At 40.8% G+C, this 23,414-nt stretch overlaps 1 protein-coding gene across 1 annotated transcript; it reads right to left on the reverse strand.

Annotated features, from left to right (window-relative positions):
* Window positions 1-4,105: 4,105 nt before the first annotated feature.
* On the reverse strand, window positions 4,106-9,961 carry RAX (retina and anterior neural fold homeobox). Its single transcript, XM_007487510.3, has 3 exons — window positions 9,471-9,961; window positions 8,821-9,074; window positions 4,106-5,836 (listed from the first exon to the last, which is right to left on the reverse strand). The coding sequence occupies exons 1-3, from the start codon at window positions 9,793-9,795 to the stop codon at window positions 5,327-5,329; spliced, it is 1,089 nt and encodes a 362-aa protein (XP_007487572.1). The 5' UTR covers window positions 9,796-9,961; the 3' UTR covers window positions 4,106-5,326.
* Window positions 9,962-23,414: the final 13,453 nt, after the last annotated feature.

A 23,414-nucleotide genomic window follows, 5' to 3' on the forward strand; every position in this document is an offset into this window, starting at 1 on the left:
TCATCTCCTCTGGAAAGGCTGAATGACATGGGAGTGAAAGCTTTCATCTCTGAGCCACAGGCTTCTGTCAGCTTACTGGACCTTGATGACAGCTTTGATCCTAATTTCACCCAGGTCTCAAGAACTTGTAATCATTGTAAGCAACTGCAAGATGCATAAAACCAGAGCTGAGGATTCTGCAGTATTTTCTTTCTTTCTGTTTTTTTTTCCTGCAGTATTTTCAATTCCTGTTAATACCCTTCTTTGATTATAATCTTGCTTTTACTAGCTGAAGTTCAGAATTTTTCAGACTGTTCCCCTCTTTCATTCCACATTCCCCTCCCCTGAAGATTACTCCCATGCTGGCAGCATCTCTCAAGGAGAGAAGTAATTTAGCATAGATCCCAAGTGAAATCTCCTATTATTTAATCTGATATTCAAGGTTCTAAGCAATCTAATCTTTCTTTTCATTTTTTTAACTTTTTCCTTCTATTTTAGAATTGATACTAAGTATTGGTTCCAAGGTAGAAGCTAGGCAATGGGGGTCAAGTGACTTGCCCAGGGTCACACAGCTAGGAAGTGTGTGAGGCCAAATTTTGAACCTAGGACCTCCCCTCTCTAGGCCTAGTTCTCTATCCACTAACACCTAGCTGTCCCAGCAATGGAATCTTAATTTTCATTTCTTACATTATCTAAGAATATGATATAGTAGAAAGACCATGAGGCTCAGAATCAAAAGGCTTGGAAATCTATGATCTGTCAGAGTTTTATCATTTCTATCTATGTGTGGCCTTCGGAATCTAACTCTGTTTTTATGTATAAAATAGGGATAATAATGCTTGTATTATCTCATTGGAATTAGAGCTAGGTAGGATCTTCATTTAATCTACTTTCTCATTTTAAGGTTTTTGATTACAACAAACTTCTGTTTAGCATTTTTTTTTAAAGAATTTCCACAAAGACAACTAGTCCTTGCCCTCAAGCAACAGTCTTTTCAGTCATGTCCAGCTCTCTGTGACTCCATTTGAGGTTTTCTTGGCAAATATTCTAGAGTAATTTGCCATTTTTTTCCAGCTCATTTGATAGACAAGGAAACTGAGGCAAACAGATTTAAGTGTCTGAGGCTAGATTTTGACACAGGAAGATGAATCTTCCTGTTCTAGACCTGACACAATCCATTTCATCACCTGGCTGCCCTTACATTTTTATTGGGAATAATAACATTGATGTAGCACTTTCAAAAGGCTCATAAAGTTCTTTATATACCTCATCTCATTTTCATCTTCATAAAAAACCCTGTGAAGCAGACTACAGGTGGTCCTATTTGGCCCATCATTTCATTAGAATAGAGATCTTTCAGGGAGCAAACTCCCTTTACTAACACAGATCTGAAACTGTTCTTCATTTTTAGAGTTATCTGTGGCACTCAGAGGACAAATGACTTACCTACCTCACATAGTCAATATATGTTAGAGGAACAACTCTAAGTCAGAAACACAGCCTTTAGCCACTATTTGTTTCCAACCTCCATGTTGCATGAAATAAAATTGAGTCTTGGAAAACTACCTATAAGTACACATCTAGAAAGGGAGAATTTGAACCCACATTTTGGGATTCCAAGCACTTTTCATATGCCTCCTGACTGAATTGTAGAAATACTTGTTACCTGAAAAATTTCCATTTTCACCATTGGATAGAAGTAAAAGATATACAAAGAAAACAAGTTGAAATGAAAAATAAATCTATTTAAGCACAATTGTTCCTTAGCTTTGCATATCACTTTTCTCAATAAGAACTCACATTACAGAATGAAAATATCAGACATTTAGAGCTGGCAGGGACCTGGAGACCATCTAGCCCAACCTTATTTTCCAGATGAGGAAATTAAGGATCAGAGAGGTTAATTGACCCAAGGTGAAACACCTAGTAAGTGATAGAGCCAGGTTTGATCATAGCTCCACTGACTGCAGACCAGTATTGTCTTGACTATACTATTTAGTTTCTTCAATATTTATTGAGTCTACATTATGTGCAAGAGGCTAGATAGGATGCTCAGTTCTCCAATACTCACAGCTTGCCCTGAAGCAGTTCACAATCTAGTAGAGGAGAAAATAAACCAAAGCTTAAAACAAATTATTTTTTTTAAACCCTTACCTTCCACCTTAGAATCAATACAATCTATTGGTTCTAAGACAGAAGAGTGGGAAGAACTAGGTAATGGGGATTAAATGATTTGTCCAGGGTCACACAGCTAGGAAGTGTCTGAGGTCATATTTGAACCCAGGACCTCCCATCTCTAGGCCTGGTTCTTAATCCTCTGAGCTACCCAGTTGCTCCCAAAACAAATTATTTACAGTTCAAGGCCTTAGGCTATGAATACCATTTCAGAGAAATAAGGAGCAATTTTAATCATTTTTTGTATCCCGGATCTGGATTAGAAGACTAGTGCTATTTTTCTTAATTGTTCCACTTTAAACAAATCTCATGAGTAGGGTGTTGGCTTCTCATTCCTTATTCCCAAAGAACTTCTTCCTTCCCCACCATGATCAGTCAAACACCTAGTGGTGATGTAGACAAAAAGACGAGGGTTGGAGGTAAGGTGACCTTAAGTCAAATATCATCTCAGAAATCCACTAGCAGTATAACCATGTTAGGTCACTTAAAATCTCTGTGTTGAAGTTTGTTCATCTGGAAAATGAGGGGGTTGGCTTCTAAGGTCTCTCCCAATCTTATGTTTATGATCTCATGAATTGAGGACAGAGACTACCATGAAACCCCCCTATGTGAAGAGGTGTAGACTTCCAAAAGGAAGGAACACTTGAAGGTTATGTGGAGATATGGTGAATAACATAATGAGGAATGAGGACAGAAGGAACCAGAGAAGGGTAGAAATTTCAGAGAAGTTTATGCTTCCTTGTCTTGTGGCAACAGCCCTTTACCATGATGCTTAGAATAGAGAAATTAGTCTGTCATCTGGTTATATAAAATATCCAAGACTAATAACCCATCTGCATTTAAGTCTCAAAAGATCAATGGCACCATTCCTTCCAGCTCCTTCCAATGGCTTACTCTTGTCCTCTAGGCTTCCACCTCAGAGATCTCTTGCCTATGGAAACATGATCAAGACTCCTTAATACCAATTGACTGGGCTTACTTTGAATCACTAAAGTAAAATTAGATTGGCAAGCTCTCTGACAAGAGTGATATATCAATTCATAGTGTATCAAAGCAGCTAAATAATACAATCATAGACTGATATCTGGAAAAGACCTTAAGAAAATCCCATTTTACAAATGAGGAAACTGAGGCCCATAGATAAGAAATGACTTGTTCAAGATTACACAGATAAGAGACAGAACCAGGATTTGAAACCAAGACTTCTGACTCCAAATCCAAAACTTTACTGAAAAATGTTACCCAATCCCTGAATTTAACAGATGGGGAAAATTAATCTCCCCTGCACATAGTAAGAGTTAAAATTTAAACCTAGGTCCTTTAACATTTTGGCACAGTACTCTTCCCACTATACCATGCTTGTTTTGGGTAAAAGCAGTCCATCTCGTAAAAAAATTTTATTTTGTACTTCAACCAGAAGGGCTTTCAACCAATGTTGAGTTTCTGTATCACTCAGTTCACTGCTCCCATGACACTTATAGATGCTTCTACACTCATATTGTAAATATGTGTCCATTATCATAACTCCATGACTAGACTTTAATGTTTTCTCAGTCATCTTTGCCTCTCCAACATGTCACTTGTACATAGTAGGCTTTCAATAAATGCTTAGTAAATGAAGGAATGGACATCTGTATTTTGTTTTGCCTGGAGCCAAGGGATTGCCAAAGACAACCTCTGTTTAGATTTATAGCAAAAGAAGCCATTAGTTTGACTTGCATATGCTCAAATGAATGACAGACAAAGAGTCAGAGAGGAACCATTGCATAGTTTCTGGCAGGAAGCCTGGGTAGGAGAAGTAGGAGGGGGAAACAGAAAAGATTCTATATCAACACAGAATTTTTGTTTGAAATGTTAATTGGCTAACCCCACAAAGGCAGAAAGTTCTCAGAGGTAAAAATTACCTGGAAATTGACTGTGTAGTACAGTCCACAGACCCAGTAATGTTTTAAAGGCAGTTCTGTGGTGTGATACTTTGAACCAATTGAGTAGATATAACCAACACTCCATCCACTCCCAGGGAAGGTAGCCTAGGCACCTTCCTGCTTCTGTCATTTACTCAAAGTAACCGCCTGCAGCAATTAGACAAAGAAGCAACCAGTATGCATAATAAGTGAATTGTGAGCTTGCCTAAAAATAATTTCCGGAAGAGAGCAAGTAACCCTTCTTACACTCTTCTCTGTGGTCTCTCTGGGAAGAGGAAGAAGAGGAGGGCATTTCTGCCAGTCGTCGGGAATTAGAGCTACAGAGAACGGCAGCAATCTGTTTCCTCAAGAGTCAAGACACTGAGGTGATTTCTGGAATTTCCACCAGTCTGATCAGAAAATTCTAAGATCTTCAGCACTGCCAAAACATCAGACTTCAGTTACTTTGGGAAAATTTGCCCATTTCTCGGCCTCCCTTTCCCCACCATCTCCCGTGGTCCTTACAACCTCAGACAACCCAAGTATAATCACAGAAAGTAGTCTTTAATACTCTCCAATGATATTTAGAAACTATGCTAAGTATAAACCGCTTCTTAAAACCTATTTGTCCTGCTTTTTTCCTCCAACCTTCCCCCCAGCCTCACTCCGTGTCCCAGTCGATATAATCTTGGAGAGGATAGCTAGTCACCGGCAATTTAGAGAACAGGTAAAAAAAAAAAAGTCCCAATGCTCACCGCGACCTTTCCCTCTCTTTGGTGGGTTGCTTTTAGCCTGGGCTAAATAAGGAGTAATTGAATGAGTTCAGTTACTTTAGAAAGAGAACGCTCATTTACTTCATGGAACTGTTGAGTTAGTGGAATAGGATGGAGAGGACAGGTAGTTCCGGAATGCTTTTAGTTATTCCTTAAACAGATACTCGGAGGATTTCCATCAAGCCCCATCCCCTTGCTTTAGCAAAGCCCGGGCTAACTCTCTCCATGGTCCCTGGCTTATTGGAGGCAGTCCGGCTCCCTGGGGCTGAAGCGGAATGCTTCATAGGGGGGGAGGGGGGGAGGGGGGGGACAGGGAGCACATCCAGAAAGGGAAGGGACGCCCTCGAAAGGTTCGAATCCATTGCAACAGCTTAGGCGATCCAGTCACAGAATCGGTATGAAGTGTATTAGAAGGAAGTAAGTCTCTGTTTGGTTCCGGGAAAGGCTAAAGCCTAATTCCCTTGGGGGGTTAGGAGTAGAGAGAAGTCGATGGTTTTATATGGCTTGCCAAGGCTTCCCAATCGACTGGATGTGCTCCTTAGCTTTCATGCGCAGCGCAGCGATACTGGTATTCCGGGGATCTGCTTCCTCCAGGGAAAACTTGTCCACAAAGTTAGCTCCGCACTGGTAAGGAGGAGGCGGAGGCGGCCCTAGAGGCTGCAGGCTGTGCCCTAGAGGAGGGGAGTTCAAGAAGGGTGGTGGTGGGGTGTAACTGGCTGGAAGGCCCTGCGGGGAGGTCACGAAGCCTGGCAGGCTCTGTAAGGAGGTGCTGCCGCCGCCGACTCCTCCACTGCCCGGCAGCGGCGGACTCAGCCACGACTCCAGCTGCAGGGTCGCCCCGCCGCCGCCGCCGCCGCCACCTCCCACCCCTCCCCCGATGGGTGGCAAGGCAGTGGATGGCGGGGAGCGGTTGAAAGAGAGGATGGGAGAGTCTTGCAGTTTCATGGAGGTCACTTCCAGCTTCTCTTGCCTTCTCCATTTGGCCCTCCTGTTCTGAAACCACACCTGCGGACACACAACGAGCCGGGATGGTCAGGCGAGGAAGAATGCCCCATCTCTCCCTCACTGCTCCGGTGTTTGCAGACTTTTATTCTCTACTTGATATTCTAACAATAACAATTTTTTATGTAGCCCCGCTCAGACCCTGTTTTTTTTTTTTTTTTCTGTCCGTTTTAAAATCGGAGTCTAGTTGAAAGGAATTTAGAGATCACCTAATCCAGGGGGCTACTAACCTTTTCTGTGTAACGGACCTCTGGCAATCTTTAGGCAAAAAAAGAAACCCATGTATTCCTTCTCAGAATAAAGTTTTTCCATGCATAAAATAAAATCTATATAATACAAAGGAAATCCTATCTATTAAAATGCCTATAGAGTATTTTTTTTTAAAAGACTCACGAACCCGGGTCCAAGAACTTGGCGGACCAACGCCCTAATTTTACAATTTTACTAAGGGTGGGAATTTAGACCGAGAGAAGTTAAGTGACATGTCTAAGAAAACACAAGACCAGGAAAGTAGTAAGGCTTTGGGGGGGAGGGGAGCGAGAGGGTTGAGGTCTTTCCAATGCAAATCCAACTCCTCTCTCTTCTTTCTTCCCCCTCATTATCCCTTCTTTTCTATTATCTCTTTTTTCCCCTTCTGCTTCTCTCCTTCCTCATACTCTGTCCTCTCTTTCTTCCTCCTTTTCCCCAGCAAATCTCAATCATCTTTCTTCTGGATTTAGTTCTTATCCTTTCCCTTATCAACTTATTTGCTCAGACTCGATAGTGGTCAGCATGAGGTAATACCACCCCCCAGATGTATATATGTATTTATAAACATGTACATGACTGTATATATGTATATGCTCATGTATGAATATATGATGTGCCTATATGGACACACATACATATACATGTGTGTACATGCACACATAATTTCAACTCTATCCAGGGATCTAGAAACTGATACAAAGTGATTTTTTAAAAAATACTGTAAGAAAGGCAGGAGTAAAACCTAGTTCCCAAGGGTGTTATGTTCTGGGAGGATAAGCCAAAAAGTCTCACTTTTCCCAGAAATAAACCAAAAAGAACAGAGGAAATAATAAGAGAGAAAGAATGGTTATTTGGAAGAATATTGCTGCAAAAAAAAGGGGGGGGTGGCAGGAGTTGCCTAAGGCAATTGAAGCTGTGAGGAGATAAGAAACACCAAAGTGAATCTAGAATATATAGTTTAACTTGAGATACCCCTGTGAAAAAAACACACCTATATTTGGAGTAGAAAAAGGAAGAACTCTCTTCCTCTCTTCTCCCCTCCCTAACCCTCAATATGCTCTAAGATCTTGAGGCATTTTTGCTTTCCAGAAACTCTTAACACAGAATTGTTTTCCCCCTTGAAGACTCTGGGATATTCAATTTCCTAGAAATAGCAAGAAGGATGGGGAAGGTTCCTTTCCTTTAGATGATGGCTATTCTCCCAGTTTCTCTTTCATTTCCTCAATTCCTCATATCCCTAATTTATAGAGTCAAAGTGAATAGGAGTTCAAGGTTTCCAAGTCAGCAAGAGGGAAAACTAGGACTGTTTAGTCATGATGTCTCCCTTAGAAAATTCAATAAAGTTTCAATTGGGGGGATTCTGCACATGTCTTCTCTCTTCGTTTCTGTCTCTTGCCTCTCTTTTACTTTCCTTCTTTTTCTCCTTATCAAGCCAATTATATACTCTACTCCTAAACACACATACACAAATACAAAACTAAGTACATATACACAAAAATTCCAGATGAAATCAATTTATGTATGCATACTACAACACTCTTTTCTCAGGTACCCTTAGCTGACTTCACTGCATGCTCTTAGATAGCAGGTCAGGATTGTGAAATCCTTTAAAATGACTAACACTCAATTCTCTAGTCACCTAAACTGCCTTAAACTCTAATAAAGAAATAGCACCTCCTTTATTTGCAAGAGAAAATTAAATGCTTTAAAGCAAGTTGGTCTCCCTGGTGGAAAGGTAACTACATGGATACTTACTATTCCAATTTAGCTTCACTTTTGTTAAGATCCATTGAGAGGGCAGCTGGGTGGACACTTCCTAGCTAGGGGACTCCAGTCAAGTTGCTTAACTCCCATTGCCTACCCCTTACCACTCTTCTACCTTGGAACCAAAACAATATTGATTCTAAGATGGAAGATTAGGGATTGTTTTGTTTTTTGAAGATCCATTGAAAATCAGTTCCCAATTTCTCCTCTTTAGGTTTGACTTAAACCCAAACGTTTTGGAAACCCTCCCAGAGTTTTCACAGATGATTAACAAATATATAAGGCTTTTAAATATTTTAATGATGAAGATTAAAGATAATTTGACTCAAAGGCAAAAAAAAAAGGTACCATACCATAAAAGAAAAGCCCTCTGCCCTGGGAATGGGGTGGATTTGAAATAGGCATTCTCACACAAATTAACACTTTATGTCTCAACTGAGAAGAGGAGCTGACAAGAAGCTGACACAATTTCAAAGTAGAATTTTTGACAGCAAGGCTGATCAAATAATTGAGGGAGGGTGTATCCAAGTGAAGGCTTGGTTTATACCATAATTTAATTATCCTGAATTGTGTTTATTCCTGCTGTTGCAGTTTCCCCCAGTCTCCATTACACTGCATATTCAAGTCCTTAATGGTCATGAATATGGAGTATGAGAATATTACAACTCTAATTTGGACATGATTTCCAAAGTGTCTCTGTCTCTCCTAAAGCCTGAGCAGAGGATTCTGCAAGTTTTCTACCAAGTATCTTTAGCTGGGAAGGGAGAGAATTTCAGCTGTGGGTCCCATGGTTGGGGGCTCTTGAGAAAGGAAAACCCAGAAGTTAAATATAGTTTAGTTCATAAACCCATTCTAATGCCTGCCACCCACCATCAGCCTGGATTAGGAATCTATTCTCTACATCTTTGAACACCTAAGGTAGCCCCTCCCACTCTCCCCAGTTATCCATCTTTCAGATTGGTCCCTCTATTTACCTGGACCCGGACCTCAGGCAGGTTGACCTTTACGGCCAGCTCCTCCCGGCTGTAAACATCTGGGTAATGGGACTTCTCAAAGGCTCTCTCCAGCTCATGCAACTGGTAGGTGGTGAAAGTGGTGCGGTTCCGACGATGTTTCTTCTTGGGCTGCTCTTCGTCTGACAGCTTCCCGTCGCTAGGGGTGTGGCAGGCAGGCAGCTCTGGGCTTAGACATTCTTCTCCCGGCTCCTTGGGGCCATAAGAGCAAGCATCTTTGGGAAGGGGGATGGAGGAGACATAAGGGGAGCCTATTCAGTTAGAAGTTCCGTCCCAGGGCACTTCTTTGCTCATCTTCCTTGCTTTCTTTCTTCCCTCCCTCAAGCTCTAGGCGGCCCCTTCTCTAAATTCTGGGCTCCAGGGATGGGGGTCTTAGTTTTCCTGGGAAGGAAGCTTCTTTCCGCTTCCCTCGTCGCCCCCCTCCCCCCACTCCCAGCCACACACCGATACATTTATTTGGTCCTCCGCCTTTAAAAAGAAGCTTTAAGATCTCGACAACTAGTACAGACTAAGAAACATCCCCCCCAAGAGTGTACTACTTTGGACCTTGGACGCAGCCTCCTTTTCTCGTTTGGGCCCCGCTCTAAAGCAGCATGGGACCATTCACTCACCTTCGTACTCCTCGGCCTGGGACTGGGCTGGGGGCAGCATGGAAACAGGGAGTTGGGGAGGAGGCGGGGGTGGCGGTGGAGCCTCTGCCTCTCCCGGTGCTCTGGGTAAGTTGAGGCGGGTCCCTGCCCTCTTGTCTTGCTCCTTAGAGGCACGGGCGCCTCTGTCTGCCGGGAAGGAGCCGAGGAGCCCATCGTCCTTGGTAAATCCCAAAATGGCCTCGATGCTGTGTAGCCGCGAGGGGTTTGCTGTGGGGCTCCGAACCAGATGTCCAGAGAGGGAGAAGCTCCCGTCTGCCATGGTCACAGCGGAACCTAGCAGGTGCATGGGGGGTGGGAGAAGTCCGAGGAGAGGCCGGGGTGGGGTAGGGGGATGGGGATAGGGGGAAAGAGGAAAGTAGGAAAGGAAGAGGACCACTCTTCTTTCTGCTTCTTCAAGAAGGAGAGAAGAGACTCGATTCAGTTTCTTTCCCGTTTAGACAGTCAAAATTCGGAAGGTTCCAACTAAACTAACTTTAAAGGATCCGATAGGGACAATAGGCAGCTCTTTCCTCTCCCCCGTGGAGTAAGTAGTACCCCCTTGAAGTTCCCTCCTTTTCTTTGCAAGAGCCAAGGAGATCCAACTCCTCTCCTGCGCTAGCAGCAGCAAATGCCCTCTGGCTCAGGGTCTTCTCGCCCCCCCCCCTTCAGCTCCTCCTTCTCTTTCACCCCGGGGCGCCAGCTCCCCCTCCCCCCACCCAGCTCCTCCCTCCCCAGCTGAGTTGGTCTTGCTCTCTCAGAACCCTTCCTCCCTGTGAGCTCTGTCCCGGCTGACTCTGGGATCATCTCGCTGTCAGTGGGAGGGACTGGGGAGATGGAGAAAAGCCTGGATGACTTCAGACTCCACCAGGGCTTGAGTTTAGAAGGCTCCCCTTTCCCTCCATCAGGCCTTCTCCTTTCCCTGAACCCCGCCCCCCTTTCCCTACCACTGAGCCCTCAGGTGTATGTGGGGGAAGTGGGAGTGAATGTTATCCTAACGAGATCTCGCCCGTGTGTCCCCTTTCTTGAGACTGGCAGGAGTTCGTCTCTGGATTTCGTCACCCCCAGGTGACCCTCACCTCACCCACTCTCAGGACTCAGAGCAGCTAGAGACCTGCGAAGCCTACGAAGATCCAGCAGGGGTTGGTGAGCCCTGGGAAAGGGTCTTTCCAGCTCTGGAGAGTGGAGGTGAGCGAAAGAGATGAAAGCCAGGGACACTCAAAACTACTTCCGTCTTTGAAGTATTTCTTCTGTCCGCTACCAGAATTGCCCGTATGTTTTAAACTTCGTAGAGGTTCCTCTTCGACTTGAGATTCCAGCACGCCTTCCTCTCCCTAATTCTGTCCCCAGGAGAAGGTGGGACTAACTGCATCCTTTCCAAGCGAGGTGACACAAACTAGTCCAGAATAGAGGCTGGGAGATTCCACCCTTCTTTGGGTCTCTGTATTAATGGTGGGGATTCCTTTCTAAAGGCCCTTTGATTCAAGCCCCTTGGCCCTGCCCTGACCTACCACCCTCAGCTTCAGCCACTTTTCTGAGTCACCAGATGGTTTACTTCTGTTATCTTTTCCCGGAGTTCTCTTAAGTCTACCAAACCATCTTCTTGTGCCATTGCCAGGGAATAGCAGAGTGAGACTTTGGTGCATGTTTTGGGAGGATTCCTGTCACTAACCTTTCAGCTTTTTGTCAAATTTTTGTGTTTTGGATCCACTCAAAGGCAGCTAATAAAATCTCTGATTCTAGCAAAGAGAGGATTGAGAATATCCAACTGTGATGTTCTCAAGCCCACTCTAGGATCCACAGGTAGAAAGGTGGTGCCCATGTGTTGCTTTGTAAAGGCTGAGCTGTCACAGATCAGAGAAGTGACCATGGGCCAGAAGAGAAACAATGAAATATTCCTTTAAAGATGAAGGATTCCAAGAACAAGATTCTTAAAAAAATATTTTGTAATTTGGCTCTTCCTTTGAAAATGATATGCTTCTTTCCCTTCTCATTTAGTAAATATTTTTCAAGGATCCTCTTCGTTGTAAGTGATATGAAATATACAACTTGGTCCACACCTGTGATCACAGGGTGGTAATGAAGAAGAGACTAAATTATAAAAAATATATATATTTATGTATAAATATATATTTATATATATAATATAATAAAAATAAAATAAATATATAAAAATATAAATAGAGTCACAGATTTGGAAGGGACCCTTAGAGGCAATTTACTCTCCACATCCTACTACCCCAAATCATACATACCTACACTCATCTTACAGATGAAGCACTTGAGCCCAAGAGAAGAGAATGGACTTGCTCAAGATCCAGAATTAGAACTCAGTTCTCCTGACTGTTGAAGTCCAATATTTTCCCACAACCCTAGAATGCCTAATCATAAGTACCAAGATGAAGTATACACTTAATTTCCCACGATTCACATTTATTTGAGGTAGACTTGTCAAAAAGGAACTTTTGATCTCCGCTGTGATTTCAGTTTTTAAAACTAAATTTTTGGAAGAAATAGATTTACTTTTTAAAGGAAGAGGTAAAATAGGGACATTGGAAGTTTCTTTAAAAACATGCATCTCAAGAAAGTAGGAATTTATTTCTGGATGATTTGTGGTTTCACTATCTTGACATATTATTGATATATGTAATTTTTGACTAGTGGTTAGAATTTTGCATCAAGGCCTGACCTATTGTGATCACTTAAATTTTCAGGGCCTCGGGCAACTCTCTAAAACTGCAAGTTATGGAGGAGTTGTCAGTTGATGAAATCAAAAGTCTCCAAAATTTTTTATTAATTATATTGTAATTTATTTATATATATTTATATTAAATTATATGTAATTTTTTAATTATAGCAAATAAAAATATATGCTTTATACTTCCTGAGGCTGAATTAGAACCTTAAGGAATTGATGTGACTATAGCTTAGCTCTCCAAAAACAGTGATCAGAGAACAAAGATGTGGGACTCTCTATCCAGAATTTATTGACCCAGTTTCTAGTACATAAAAGGCACTTTAAAAGTGAATGTTAGGGGCCAGCTAGGTAGTGTAGTGGATAGGGAGCCAGGTCTGTAGTATGGAAGATGTGGGTTCGAGTCTGTCCTCAGAGACTTCTTAGCTATGTGACCCTGGGCAAATCACTTATCCTCCCTCCATTGCCTAGCCCTTGATGCTCTTCTGTCTTAGAACTGATACTAAGTTGCTGTTTTTTTAAGTGATGATTGATTCCTTGACAAAACCCTGTCCAAGTGATATACACAAAATATTAGGGGTAAAGGGGATTTTAATGATAATTAATCCAAGCTCCTTATTTTATAGGTAAGAAAACCAAACCCCAGGGTGTTAAATTGTCTCCTCTAAATTTTAAAAACTAATTGAAGGCAGAATCAGGATGAGAATCCAGACCTCCAGACTTCTAGCCCAATTTTCTGTCTGCTGCATGCTCACTAAACTACAATGAAGTAGATTAACTTCATCTCTGCATTCTACATTGGTCTCAGATATTCTAGCAGGGAAGCTATCATAGGGGAGCATTTTGTGCTTTAGAATACTGTCATTAGGACAATCCATCATAGATAAGTGTACCAATTATACAGAAAAGGTGGCCAATGCAGCCTAAAGCATTAGCTCCTTAATTTAGAGTGTATGATCATCTAGACTCTAGAGTATGGAAGTGAGGATAACTAATTGGCATTTGTTTTTCCTTGTGTGAATGAGAATACATTATATGTAAACTTCCCCAATATTAACTTGATCTCTGTAATCACTCCTAAACAAAGATTGGCCGCATTTTCTTAAGCTCCTGCCCACACGCTGCTAAGGGGCTTATAGTCTTGTTTTCTAAAGTTAATTCCCTTTGGAACTGCCCAGCTCACCCTCCTAGCTCCAGGTGAGGTTATCCTTTATTTACTGTTTATTTCAGAGCCTCCGGAGAAAAGCAAAAAAGGGACTTCAACAGCCACTGGCAGGGCCCTGTAGGGGAAACAGGGCAAGGAGGGACAAGGAAAGGTTAGGGCATCTTTTGTGCTCAGAATAAAAAGCAAGTCAATACCATTGTGGGTGCACTGGAGAGTACTCAAAGCAATCAGCCGGGGGTCATTGTGAGGGTCTAATCTACATGTGTATTTCCCAAGAACTCTATTAGTGAAGATGAATGGGCTTTGCCATGTCCCTAATTCTTCTAATGTGGAGCTGCATTTTTACAGCAGTTACACAAGTACACAATCAGCCCTGCTGCTCCAGAAGCATGGAGGCTGGCTTCTGAACTCAGCTTTTCTTTAATTCATTATTTCATTAGACTGATGAAAAGAAAATGTCTCTCCCCCAGCCTTCTCACATGTTGGCTGCTCTTGGGCACCGTTCTCCATCTCTTAAACTTGCCTTTAGGTAAAGAGACTGCTTACAAAAGCGGGGTGGCAAGAATTTCTGGGACACCCTCCAGAACAGAAAACCTGCTGTGAAGTGCAGGGAGAAGAGAAGGTGAAGGCCTGGGATGCTGTTGGAGAGAAACTTCGGAGAGGGAGGGAGTGGGGGGAATGACAGAGGAAGAATAGGATGAAGGACATTTTTTCAAAGCATAAGTTTGTGTGCCCTATTACATTGCAGAATTCAGCATTTGTTTTCTTTATTTTGTATTGAGTCCAGTGGGGATAATTCTTGAAGCAATAGAAGGGTTGTCTTACCTGTTATACTCTTTATAGAAATGGATCCGAGGACAGCATTATAGTGAATTTCAGGGATCAAAAAATTTAATTGAATGTCTTTTCATCACAATACACAACCTTAGAGTTGGAAGGGACTGGCAAAATCACCCAATCCCACCTGTTTTTGAACAAAATCTCTCTCTGCCATATAGCATTCAACTATGGCTTGAAGAACTTCAGGGTGGGGGAACTCTCTATTTCCCAAGACATCCCATTCCTCTTCAGGATATTTCTACATATTAGAAAGCCCCCCCCCTTCTTTTGAGGAGAAATCTATCTGCCCTCAACAACTTCCACACATTTTTACTGGTTCAGCTCTTTGTATCCAAACAAAAGGTATCTAATCCTTCTTAGCAGACAATTTGGTATTGTAAAGAGCACTGATTAGAGGCAGAGGACCTTGGTTCAAATTCTGTCTCAGATGTTTCGTACCTTTATTATCTTGAGTAAGTCTCATCTTTTCTGGCCTCAGTTTCTTTAACTATTGAATGAGGAGGCTGAACAACTTGGCAGCTGAGGTTAGAAGGAACTTGGTCCCTCTAATTCAGCACTCTAGTCTCTCAGGTCCAGGAAGACAATTATCACCTAATCCCCTGAGTCTTCCATTCCTGGTTTCTTGAATGGATACATCATTAAGTACCTACTATGTGCAAAAGCATTATCTAAAGAACTAGGAAATAGAGATAGCAAAGTAGTCAGTCTTGTGCTCTCAAGAAAGAGGGAAACAATGCTATGGGTGGTTTTAGATGCAAGGCAGAGTGGCAAAGCAGGTGATAATGCCTCCTTTTTTGTATCATTTCTACTAATAAAATCCTATCATTTTGTCATGCTGAAGCATTTGACGTTGGGCTGGAAGCCAGGTCCTGGGCTGCCTCCATCAGGGTCAGAGGGGAAATGGTCATCAAGGTGTTGGTTGACCTTCTTGTCTTTCCCCCAGGGTGCCTTTCTGCTTCAGCTAGGCTGACTTGCCTGCCCTGTGAGTGGCAGTGGGCACTCTTCTCCATAAGAGCCGCCTCCCAAGATGATGTCTGTGAGGGCTAACCAGTAAGCAGGATCAGTGGGTAGGGAGGCTCTTGCACTCCTCTGCCTGTTGGCAGTTGGCCAGTAGTTGTTGCTGGTGGTGATGAGATAGATGCTGCTAGTGGGTTCCTTCTCCACAATTTCTTCCCTCACTGATTCTGTATATATCAATCAAAAATCGAGGTTGGTCAATAAATACCCTATGCAGTCATATTAAATTCTCTTTTTAGCACACACCTCCATTATCCCCATCAGAATAGCATGTTTTCATTATCGGAATTTTGATCTTTAAAGTTTACTATCCTACCTATTTTTTTGCTCTTAATTATACATTTTCTACTTCACATTTACATTAGAAGTAAGTAGTCCAGGGGGGCAACTGGGTGGCTCAGTGGTTTCAGAGTCAGGCTAGAGATGGGAGTTCCTGGGTTCGAATCTGTCCTCAGACACTTCCTAGTTGTGGGACCCTGGTCAAGTCACTTAACTTCCATTGCCTAGACCGTACTGCTCTTCTGCCTTGGAACAATATACAGTACTAATTCTAAGATAGAAGATAAAGAGTTTTTTTAAATGAAGAAAAATTTAATGGAGAAGAAGTAAGTGGTCCAAACTGAGTTCCTGAGAGGTCACTTTCTTTCACTTCTTCTTTTCTGGTAAAAACAAAACAAAATTAAAAAAACTCAAACACATTCAGTACAAGCCATTCCCCCTTATTGTTCCTTCTATTTTTTAAAGAACTAGATTATCATTCAATTCAATTCCATATATTTATCAACTGCTTTTATTTTCTCAGAGGGTCTGTCTAGCTAAAGACTCCTAACAATACTATAGTCAGAAATTTTGTGATGTTTGCTTTTCTTTTTTCTGGCCTGACATTCTCTAGTATATTCCCACCTGCATTCTGCATGTGATTTTATCTGATTTTTATAAAAACCTTCTTGGGAAGAAACTGTTATTCCCCCATCCAGCCATTTTACAGCTGAGGAAGTTGAGGTTCAGAAGTTGTATGATTCACTTAGAATCACACAGGTAATAATAATCTGAGGCAAGTTTCCTGATGCCAGACTTAGTTTCTTAACTATTCTCTTAAGCTGGATATACCATGATTGAACTATATGGTTACTTATAATAGTAAAAAAAAACACATTTATTAAGCACCTGCTATATGCCAGGCAATGTACTAGCAAGTTAAACTCCATTTTCTCCTGATGTTGCTTCTGTTGCTTTATTTATTCTGACACAAATATTCTTCATTGTGTTTCTCTCTTGGGCTTGGGGATTTTCTCCCATGATTTATTATTATTTTTTAAATGTACAATGTTGTGTTTTTTTCCTAATCTTTTAATTTTTAATAAGGTATACAATTTGATAGGTAGCAATGTGGCACAGAATGCTGGGCTCAGAGTATAAAGACTCATCTTCCTGAGTTCAAATCCAGCCTCAGACACTTGCTAGCTTTGTGACCTTGAGCAAGTCACTTGATTTTGTTTACTTAGTCCCCTCAGCTGTGAAATGAGCTGAAGAAGGAAATGGCAAACCACTCCAGTATCTTTGCCAAGAAAATCCCAAATGGAGTCACAAAGAGTAGCACATGACCAAAAAATAACCAGTCAACAACAAAATCAGCCAATGGGGAGGTTTGGATTCTTTATAAAGGATTTATGGAAAGAAATGAACAAAAAGCATATAAGATGAGAAAGTCTGGGTCAATTGAAATATATTTTCAAATGTTTAATGTCAGGGATTTCTGAAGATGTTACAAACAAGAAAAAAGAAAAAAGCATATATATACATACATACATATACACACACACACACATATATATATATCCATTCTCTGGGATATATTATACGACCCTCCAAACAAAATAAAAAGTAGTTCAGTGGTAGGTTTGTGTTGCAGCTAGTCTGTGGAATTTGGGACACCTCTCAGAAGAGCACAGATAGAATTGCACATTGTAACTGTAAGGGAGAAACCAAAACAGTTAGATGCCTTTGTCTTTTCCAGGAATAACTATTGGGTTGGAAAGACATTTCTATTCAAATACAGGCACCACAACTCTGTGTCAACTACCAACACTTCAGAAGGAGCTTGTTCTCTTCATATTCCCATTGTCTCTCAATTAAGAAACTTGGATGAAGTTTTGTTGCTTGGTTGTCTTTCAGTCGTGTCCAATTCTTGGTGACCACATTTGGGGTTTTCTTGGCAAAGATACTGGAGCCGTTTGCTATTTCCTTCTCCACCTCATTTGACTGATGAGGAAACGGAGGCAAACAAGGTGAAGTGAAAAGTATAAGCAGATAAAACTAACCCTCCAATTTTTTTAAAACCCTTACATTCTGTCTTAGTGTCAGTTCTAAGGCAAAAGAGCAGCAAGGACCAGGCAATTGGAGTGGATAAGTGGAAATTTTGTATCCTTTGGATTCCATCTCCCAAAATTCTTTTCTTATCCCAAGAATCCCTTCCCCCTTCATTCCTGTTTGCGTTTGTTACCTTTGGATATAAGTTTTGGGTAATGCCTCCTGTGTCCTCTCTTGTTCACGTGCCAGACTGGTGAACTCTCTCTGTTTCTCTAGCCTTTTTATTTTCTTTTGTTTCAAGTTAAATATTAATAAATATAATACTTGGAGCATTGAATATTAATTTTAAATAATTATTAAATTAAATTAAATTTAAATTTAAAAAGGGGTTCAGTGGTTTGCCCAGGGTCACACAGCTAGGAAGGGTCTGGGGTCATATTTGAACCCAGATCTCCCTCTTTCCAGGCTTGATGCTCTGTCCAGTGTACTACCTAGCTGCCCCTAATCTTCCAATTTTAATTTCAGTGGTTTCATAAACCTGGACAATGCTAAAACCCGGCTGGATTTTAGAGATCATCTAGTCCAACTTTTTCACTTACAGATGAGGAAATCTAGGTTCCAAGACCCACACAACATTGTACAACCAGTTACTGGTAAAGTCAGTACTGGAAACTGGGTTTGGATTCCCAAACCTTTCACATGTAGGGGCAGCTAGGTGGTACAGCAGATAAAATGATGGTCCTGGAATCAGAAAGATCTGAGTTCAAATCCCATCTCAAACCTTTTGTAGCTGTGTAACTCCATGCAACCACATAACTTCAGTTTCTTCAACTGTAAGATGGGGATAGTATTAACAGTACTGAACCTATGTCCTAGGGTTCTTATGAGGAACAAATGATACCATATTTGTAAAGTGCTTTACACAATGCTTGGCATATGGTGGGTTCTTGATAACGCTTGTTTCTTTTCATTGCACCCTACTTCGACCAGAATAAAGTCAACGCTCATATAGTTTATAGTGAGATTATCTTAAATATTTATATTTTGCATGGAAAAATAAAGATAATGCCTTCATTTCTCCTCCTAGAAGCATGGCACGGCAGACAGAGAATTGGACTTGGAGCAGGAAGGACTAGAGTTCAGATCCTGGACCTGACCCTTTTTAGCTTTGTGACCTTGGGCAAGTCACAAAATAATTCTGGCCTTTTGGTCTTTAATCTGTAAAATGGGGATAGTAATATCTGCCTTACATCTCTAATAAGGTTTGTTGTGAATCTTATGAGAGACAACATAATAGAAAGCATTTTACAATTTTTAAAATGGTATTTAAATTCACCTATCAAATTCCTGAACGATGGATCTAAAATAAACTGGATCCAAAGCGTTTTCCCCACACTACATAAATACCTAACAAATCAGTTTCTTTGTTGCAGAAGACAAAGCTACAGGGTCTCGTGTTTTCCTTGGGTACTGGTGGAATTAGCAAAGATGTTGACCACACTTAACTTGAATGTGTTTCCTGCCAAATCCTTGCCATCCTTCTGTTTTTCTAGAGAAGAAAACGCAAGATGAATTTTCATTAACATGTAGACACTTAAACTTGGGGAAAGGGCGAACTGATAATTTTCTTTCCCCAAAATAATGTGGCCCTTTAAACTTCTCCTTTGGAGGTATCAGGGAGGGAGTTTCAAAACCCGGAAACTGGGATATTGAATTTCTTCAGAGAGAATGGCCTTTTCTGGTGGGAGGAGTTGAGTTGCAAAAAGTGAAGCAATGTAATTCCTCTTTACTTATTTTCTAATTAGTCTAATTGAAATCAGATTGTCTCGGAGGAAGCACTAGAGACATTTATCTTGATGGGATGACAGTTCTGAACTTTGTCTATCCTATTAGTGCTAAGAAGGCCAATCCTAGGCTACTAATTCTGCAACAGCCTTGCCTCCTCCTGGGCCCCAAGGCCAGGGAACTCTGGAAATCTGCTGCCCCCTTATTTGGGGAAGGAGCTTTACCTGTCTGCCAAGCTAGCAATTTTTATCCTCTAGAGCCAGCGTAGGTCTAAACTGTGAAGCAGTTGTGGACCTTTCTAAGTTCTGTGGCTCCATTATATCTCACCAGCATCTAGTTAAAGCCAACGTTGGCATTGTAGATATGATCTCTTTTCCTATTACTCACTTACATGGGCCACCTAGCTTCTCTGAGCCTTAGTTTATTCATCTGTGCAATGGGAATGATCGTACAGGAAGGAATGGATGATTAATGAGACTTTTTAAATGACATGGCCTTGACAACCCTCCTGGAGTTTTTATAGTTTACTTTTTTTAAAAAATGGTTTTGAATGATAAACATGCTTTAGAAAGTTTATGACATATGTGTAATTAATCATTTGAACCTGGAACATTAACATACCAGTACTTGGGTGTGTGCATGATATCAGTGCCAGGAACAATAATGTTTATAACTTTTGATAAAAAAAGACAGCTATTACATGGATTATATACACATTCCACAACTCTGCTTATACGTACACATTGGTAAATATGGTTTGGATTAGATATAATTGGTTTAAATATTTTATTATAAGTGGAACAAATTAATATGCTAAATCTCATCTCTTAAAAGTGGGAGAATTTTTTAATGAGTTTCTAAAGGAAGTTTGAAAAATGCCTTTACTTATAGATTGAGCAAAGGGGAAATACTTTGGGTAATCAAGTTCTAAAACCCTGGATCATGGAGGAGAGATAGAAACAATGAGGTACAACGGGAGCACTGTTGGATTTAAAGTCAAAAGATCTGGGCTCCAATTCTGACTGTTTTTTTTTTTTATCTGAATGACTTTTGACAAATTACTTAATGCTCTGAACTTCAGTTTCCACAGCCCTCTAGTAAAAATAATAATAGCTGCACCAGTCATCTCACAGGGATAATCTGAAGAAAATACTTTGTTTTTTCATTTTTTTATTGTCATACAAAACACAATTTCATATTGGTCACTGTTGTAAGAGTAAAACCATACCCCCAAATAAAACCAAAAATACACTGATGTTCACTACAACAATTCTTTCTCTGGAGGTAGATAGAATTCCCTTCAGGATTATCCCAGATCAGTGCATTGCGGAGAGAAGCCAAGTTTTCACAGATAATCATCATCCAATATCGCTGTTATTGTGTCCGTGCCCTGCCAGTTCTGCTTATTTTGCTCTACATCAGTTCCTGCAGATCTTTCCAGCGTTTTCTGAAATCATCTTGTTTATCATTTCTTATAGCATAATAATGTTCCATCACCAACATATACCACAACTTGTTCAGTCATTCCCCAACCGATGGGCATCCCCTCAATTTCCAATTCTTTGCCACCACAGAGTGCAGCTATAAATATTTTTGTAAAAGTAGAGCCTTTCCCCTTTTTAATGATCTCTTTGTGATAGAGACCCAGTAGTGGTATTACCAGATGAAAAGGTATGCACAATTTTATTGCTCTTTGGACATAGTTCCAAATTGCCCTCTAGAATGGTTGGATCCATTCACAACTCTACCAGCAATGCATTAATGTGCTGACTTTGCCACATCCCCTCCAGCATTTACCACTTTCCTTTACTGCCACATTGGTCAATCGGATAGGTGTGAGATGGTACCTCAGTGATATTTTAATTTGCATTTCCTTAATCAAGAGTGAGTCTTAAAAATTTTATTTATTTTAAAAATATTTTTCTATGTTTACATGATTCTTTTTCTTTCCTTCCCCCTTTCTTCCCTCCTCCCAGATCAAGCAAGCAATTCTACAGAGCTGTACAAATGTTTTCACTTGATGCCTATTTCCGTATTATTCATTTTTTGCTTTAGAGCAATCTTTTAAAGCCAAAATCCTAAATCATATGTCCATATATAAAGTGACAAGTCATATGTTTTTCTTTTGCATCTCTACTCCCATAGTTTCAAGAGTGATTTAGAACATTTTATATACTTATTGATAGTTTTTATTTTAAAGAAAGTACTTTGTAAACCTAAAAACATTGTGGAAACATCCATTATTATTATTATTACCTAAATTGAGGCCTTGAGGTCAGAGATCACTTTCAGCCCTCTTCTGTGTTTTTTTCCCTATATCATTAAATCATTTAGACTCCATCAATTCTTTCTCTGAAGGCAAATGGCATTTTTCATCATACTGTCCTTAAGTAATAACGGTTTTTGAAGGGCAATTAAAAAAAAACCTATCACTACCAATCCAAATACAGGTAACTTTGCACAGTAGAGATCCCATTGGAGGAAATATCCCAGTGTAAAGGGAAATAACATTCTGGACTGGTTCAATTGCAAGGCAGCTCCAAGGGGCTACACGCATTCTTTTGTCATGCTGAATATTGGGACAGCTGTCCTGAATATTTGTTAGGCTCAAAATAGCTGGGGTTTGGAAATCTTTCTGTTAGACAGGCATTTCTGTGACCTCTAAATTGTTGGGCTGGGATTTGAGCTACATGGTACTGAAAGCTATTTCCATGAAACCCTAAAGAAAGCGTTAGTTTAGATTCATTCACACCAGTCTTACTCAGAACCCCAAACAGGCATTCAGGAGAGGAGGGAAAAAGGATGGAGCTTCTCTTAGCATCCAAGGATGAAGACAGCTAGGAGAGCAGCACAGGGAATGCATGCACAGAAGAAGGAGCATGGTACCCTCAAAGAATAGTAGATTGGGCATCATTGCACCTGAGTTTCAACTACAAGTCTGCCACTCTCCTCCTGAGTGACATTGGGCAAGTAAGTCACTGACTCTCAATTTTCTCTGTAAAATGAGACCTGAAGGGTGCTTGTAATCGATGGCCTCTGATGTCCGGATCATCCTGAAATCTAGGATCCTGTGACCTTTCAGCTGAAGCCTCTGGGCTGAACTGCTTCTAAAAATGTATACCAAGTCTACAGTGGTCCTTCCTGTCTTGAAAGTCAAGAAGCAATCATTTTTCAATAGGCTTAGAGACAAGTTTCATTAGAACAAAGGTGATCTGTCATAGTAGTGCCCTTTCCCTTAAAGATAACTCAGAACTTCCTCGTTTTATTTGTCAGTTCCTATCAAGAAATGTTCTGAAGATCACAAATGAAATGCCTGGGGGGGGGTGTGAAAATGACATTTGGTGATACAAGCAGATGATAGGCAAGGCTTCTTTTTCCTTCATCTAATACTACCTCTCATTCCTTTGACCATTCATTGACTCTTGTCTCAGTGGATTTTGAACATTGTTTTTCTTTGTGATAAGAGTGGTATCAGTATATTTCAAAAGAGCTATGAAATTCTTAAATAAAAAAGATTCCCAAAGGACAAATATGAATCATCTCTTGGTCATCCAAGCTGATGAGATAGAGAAAGCATGGTTGACACTTCATTGAAAGGGAGTCTCCAGTGGAGGGCTCCAGGGATCAGTCCAACAGACATGGGCTCCTTGACGTTTTTTTATCCCATGTTTTGGACCAAGTGGGAAATGACATCATCAAATTTATAGATGACCCAAATCTGGGAAGGAGAGCTAACAAATATAGTGTCAAGATCCCAAAAGAAATTGACAGGCTAGAAAATTGGGCTGAGGTTACTACATGAATTTTAGGGTGTATAAATATAAGATCTTACTGTTGGGTTCAAGAAATCTACAAAATAGGAGAAGAACCAGTTCATCTGCAAACTAGCTAGGAATTTTAGTGAACTCAAAGCTCAATATTAGTACTATCATGTGGCAGCAAAAAAAAGCAAATGTGATTTCATGCTACAGTAAGAGGGGTATAATTTATCAGAAGAACTTACAAAAATAGTCCTTCTGGACTTTTCCTTTATAAGACCACATCTAGATCATTGTGTTTGATTCCAGACAGCACATTTTAGGGAGGGAATTGATAAAATGGTAGACATCCAAAGGAG

The sequence above is a fragment of the Monodelphis domestica genome, chromosome 3 (assembly GCF_027887165.1).
Source record: "Monodelphis domestica isolate mMonDom1 chromosome 3, mMonDom1.pri, whole genome shotgun sequence".
In the NCBI taxonomy this organism is placed as follows: domain Eukaryota; kingdom Metazoa; phylum Chordata; class Mammalia; order Didelphimorphia; family Didelphidae; genus Monodelphis; species Monodelphis domestica.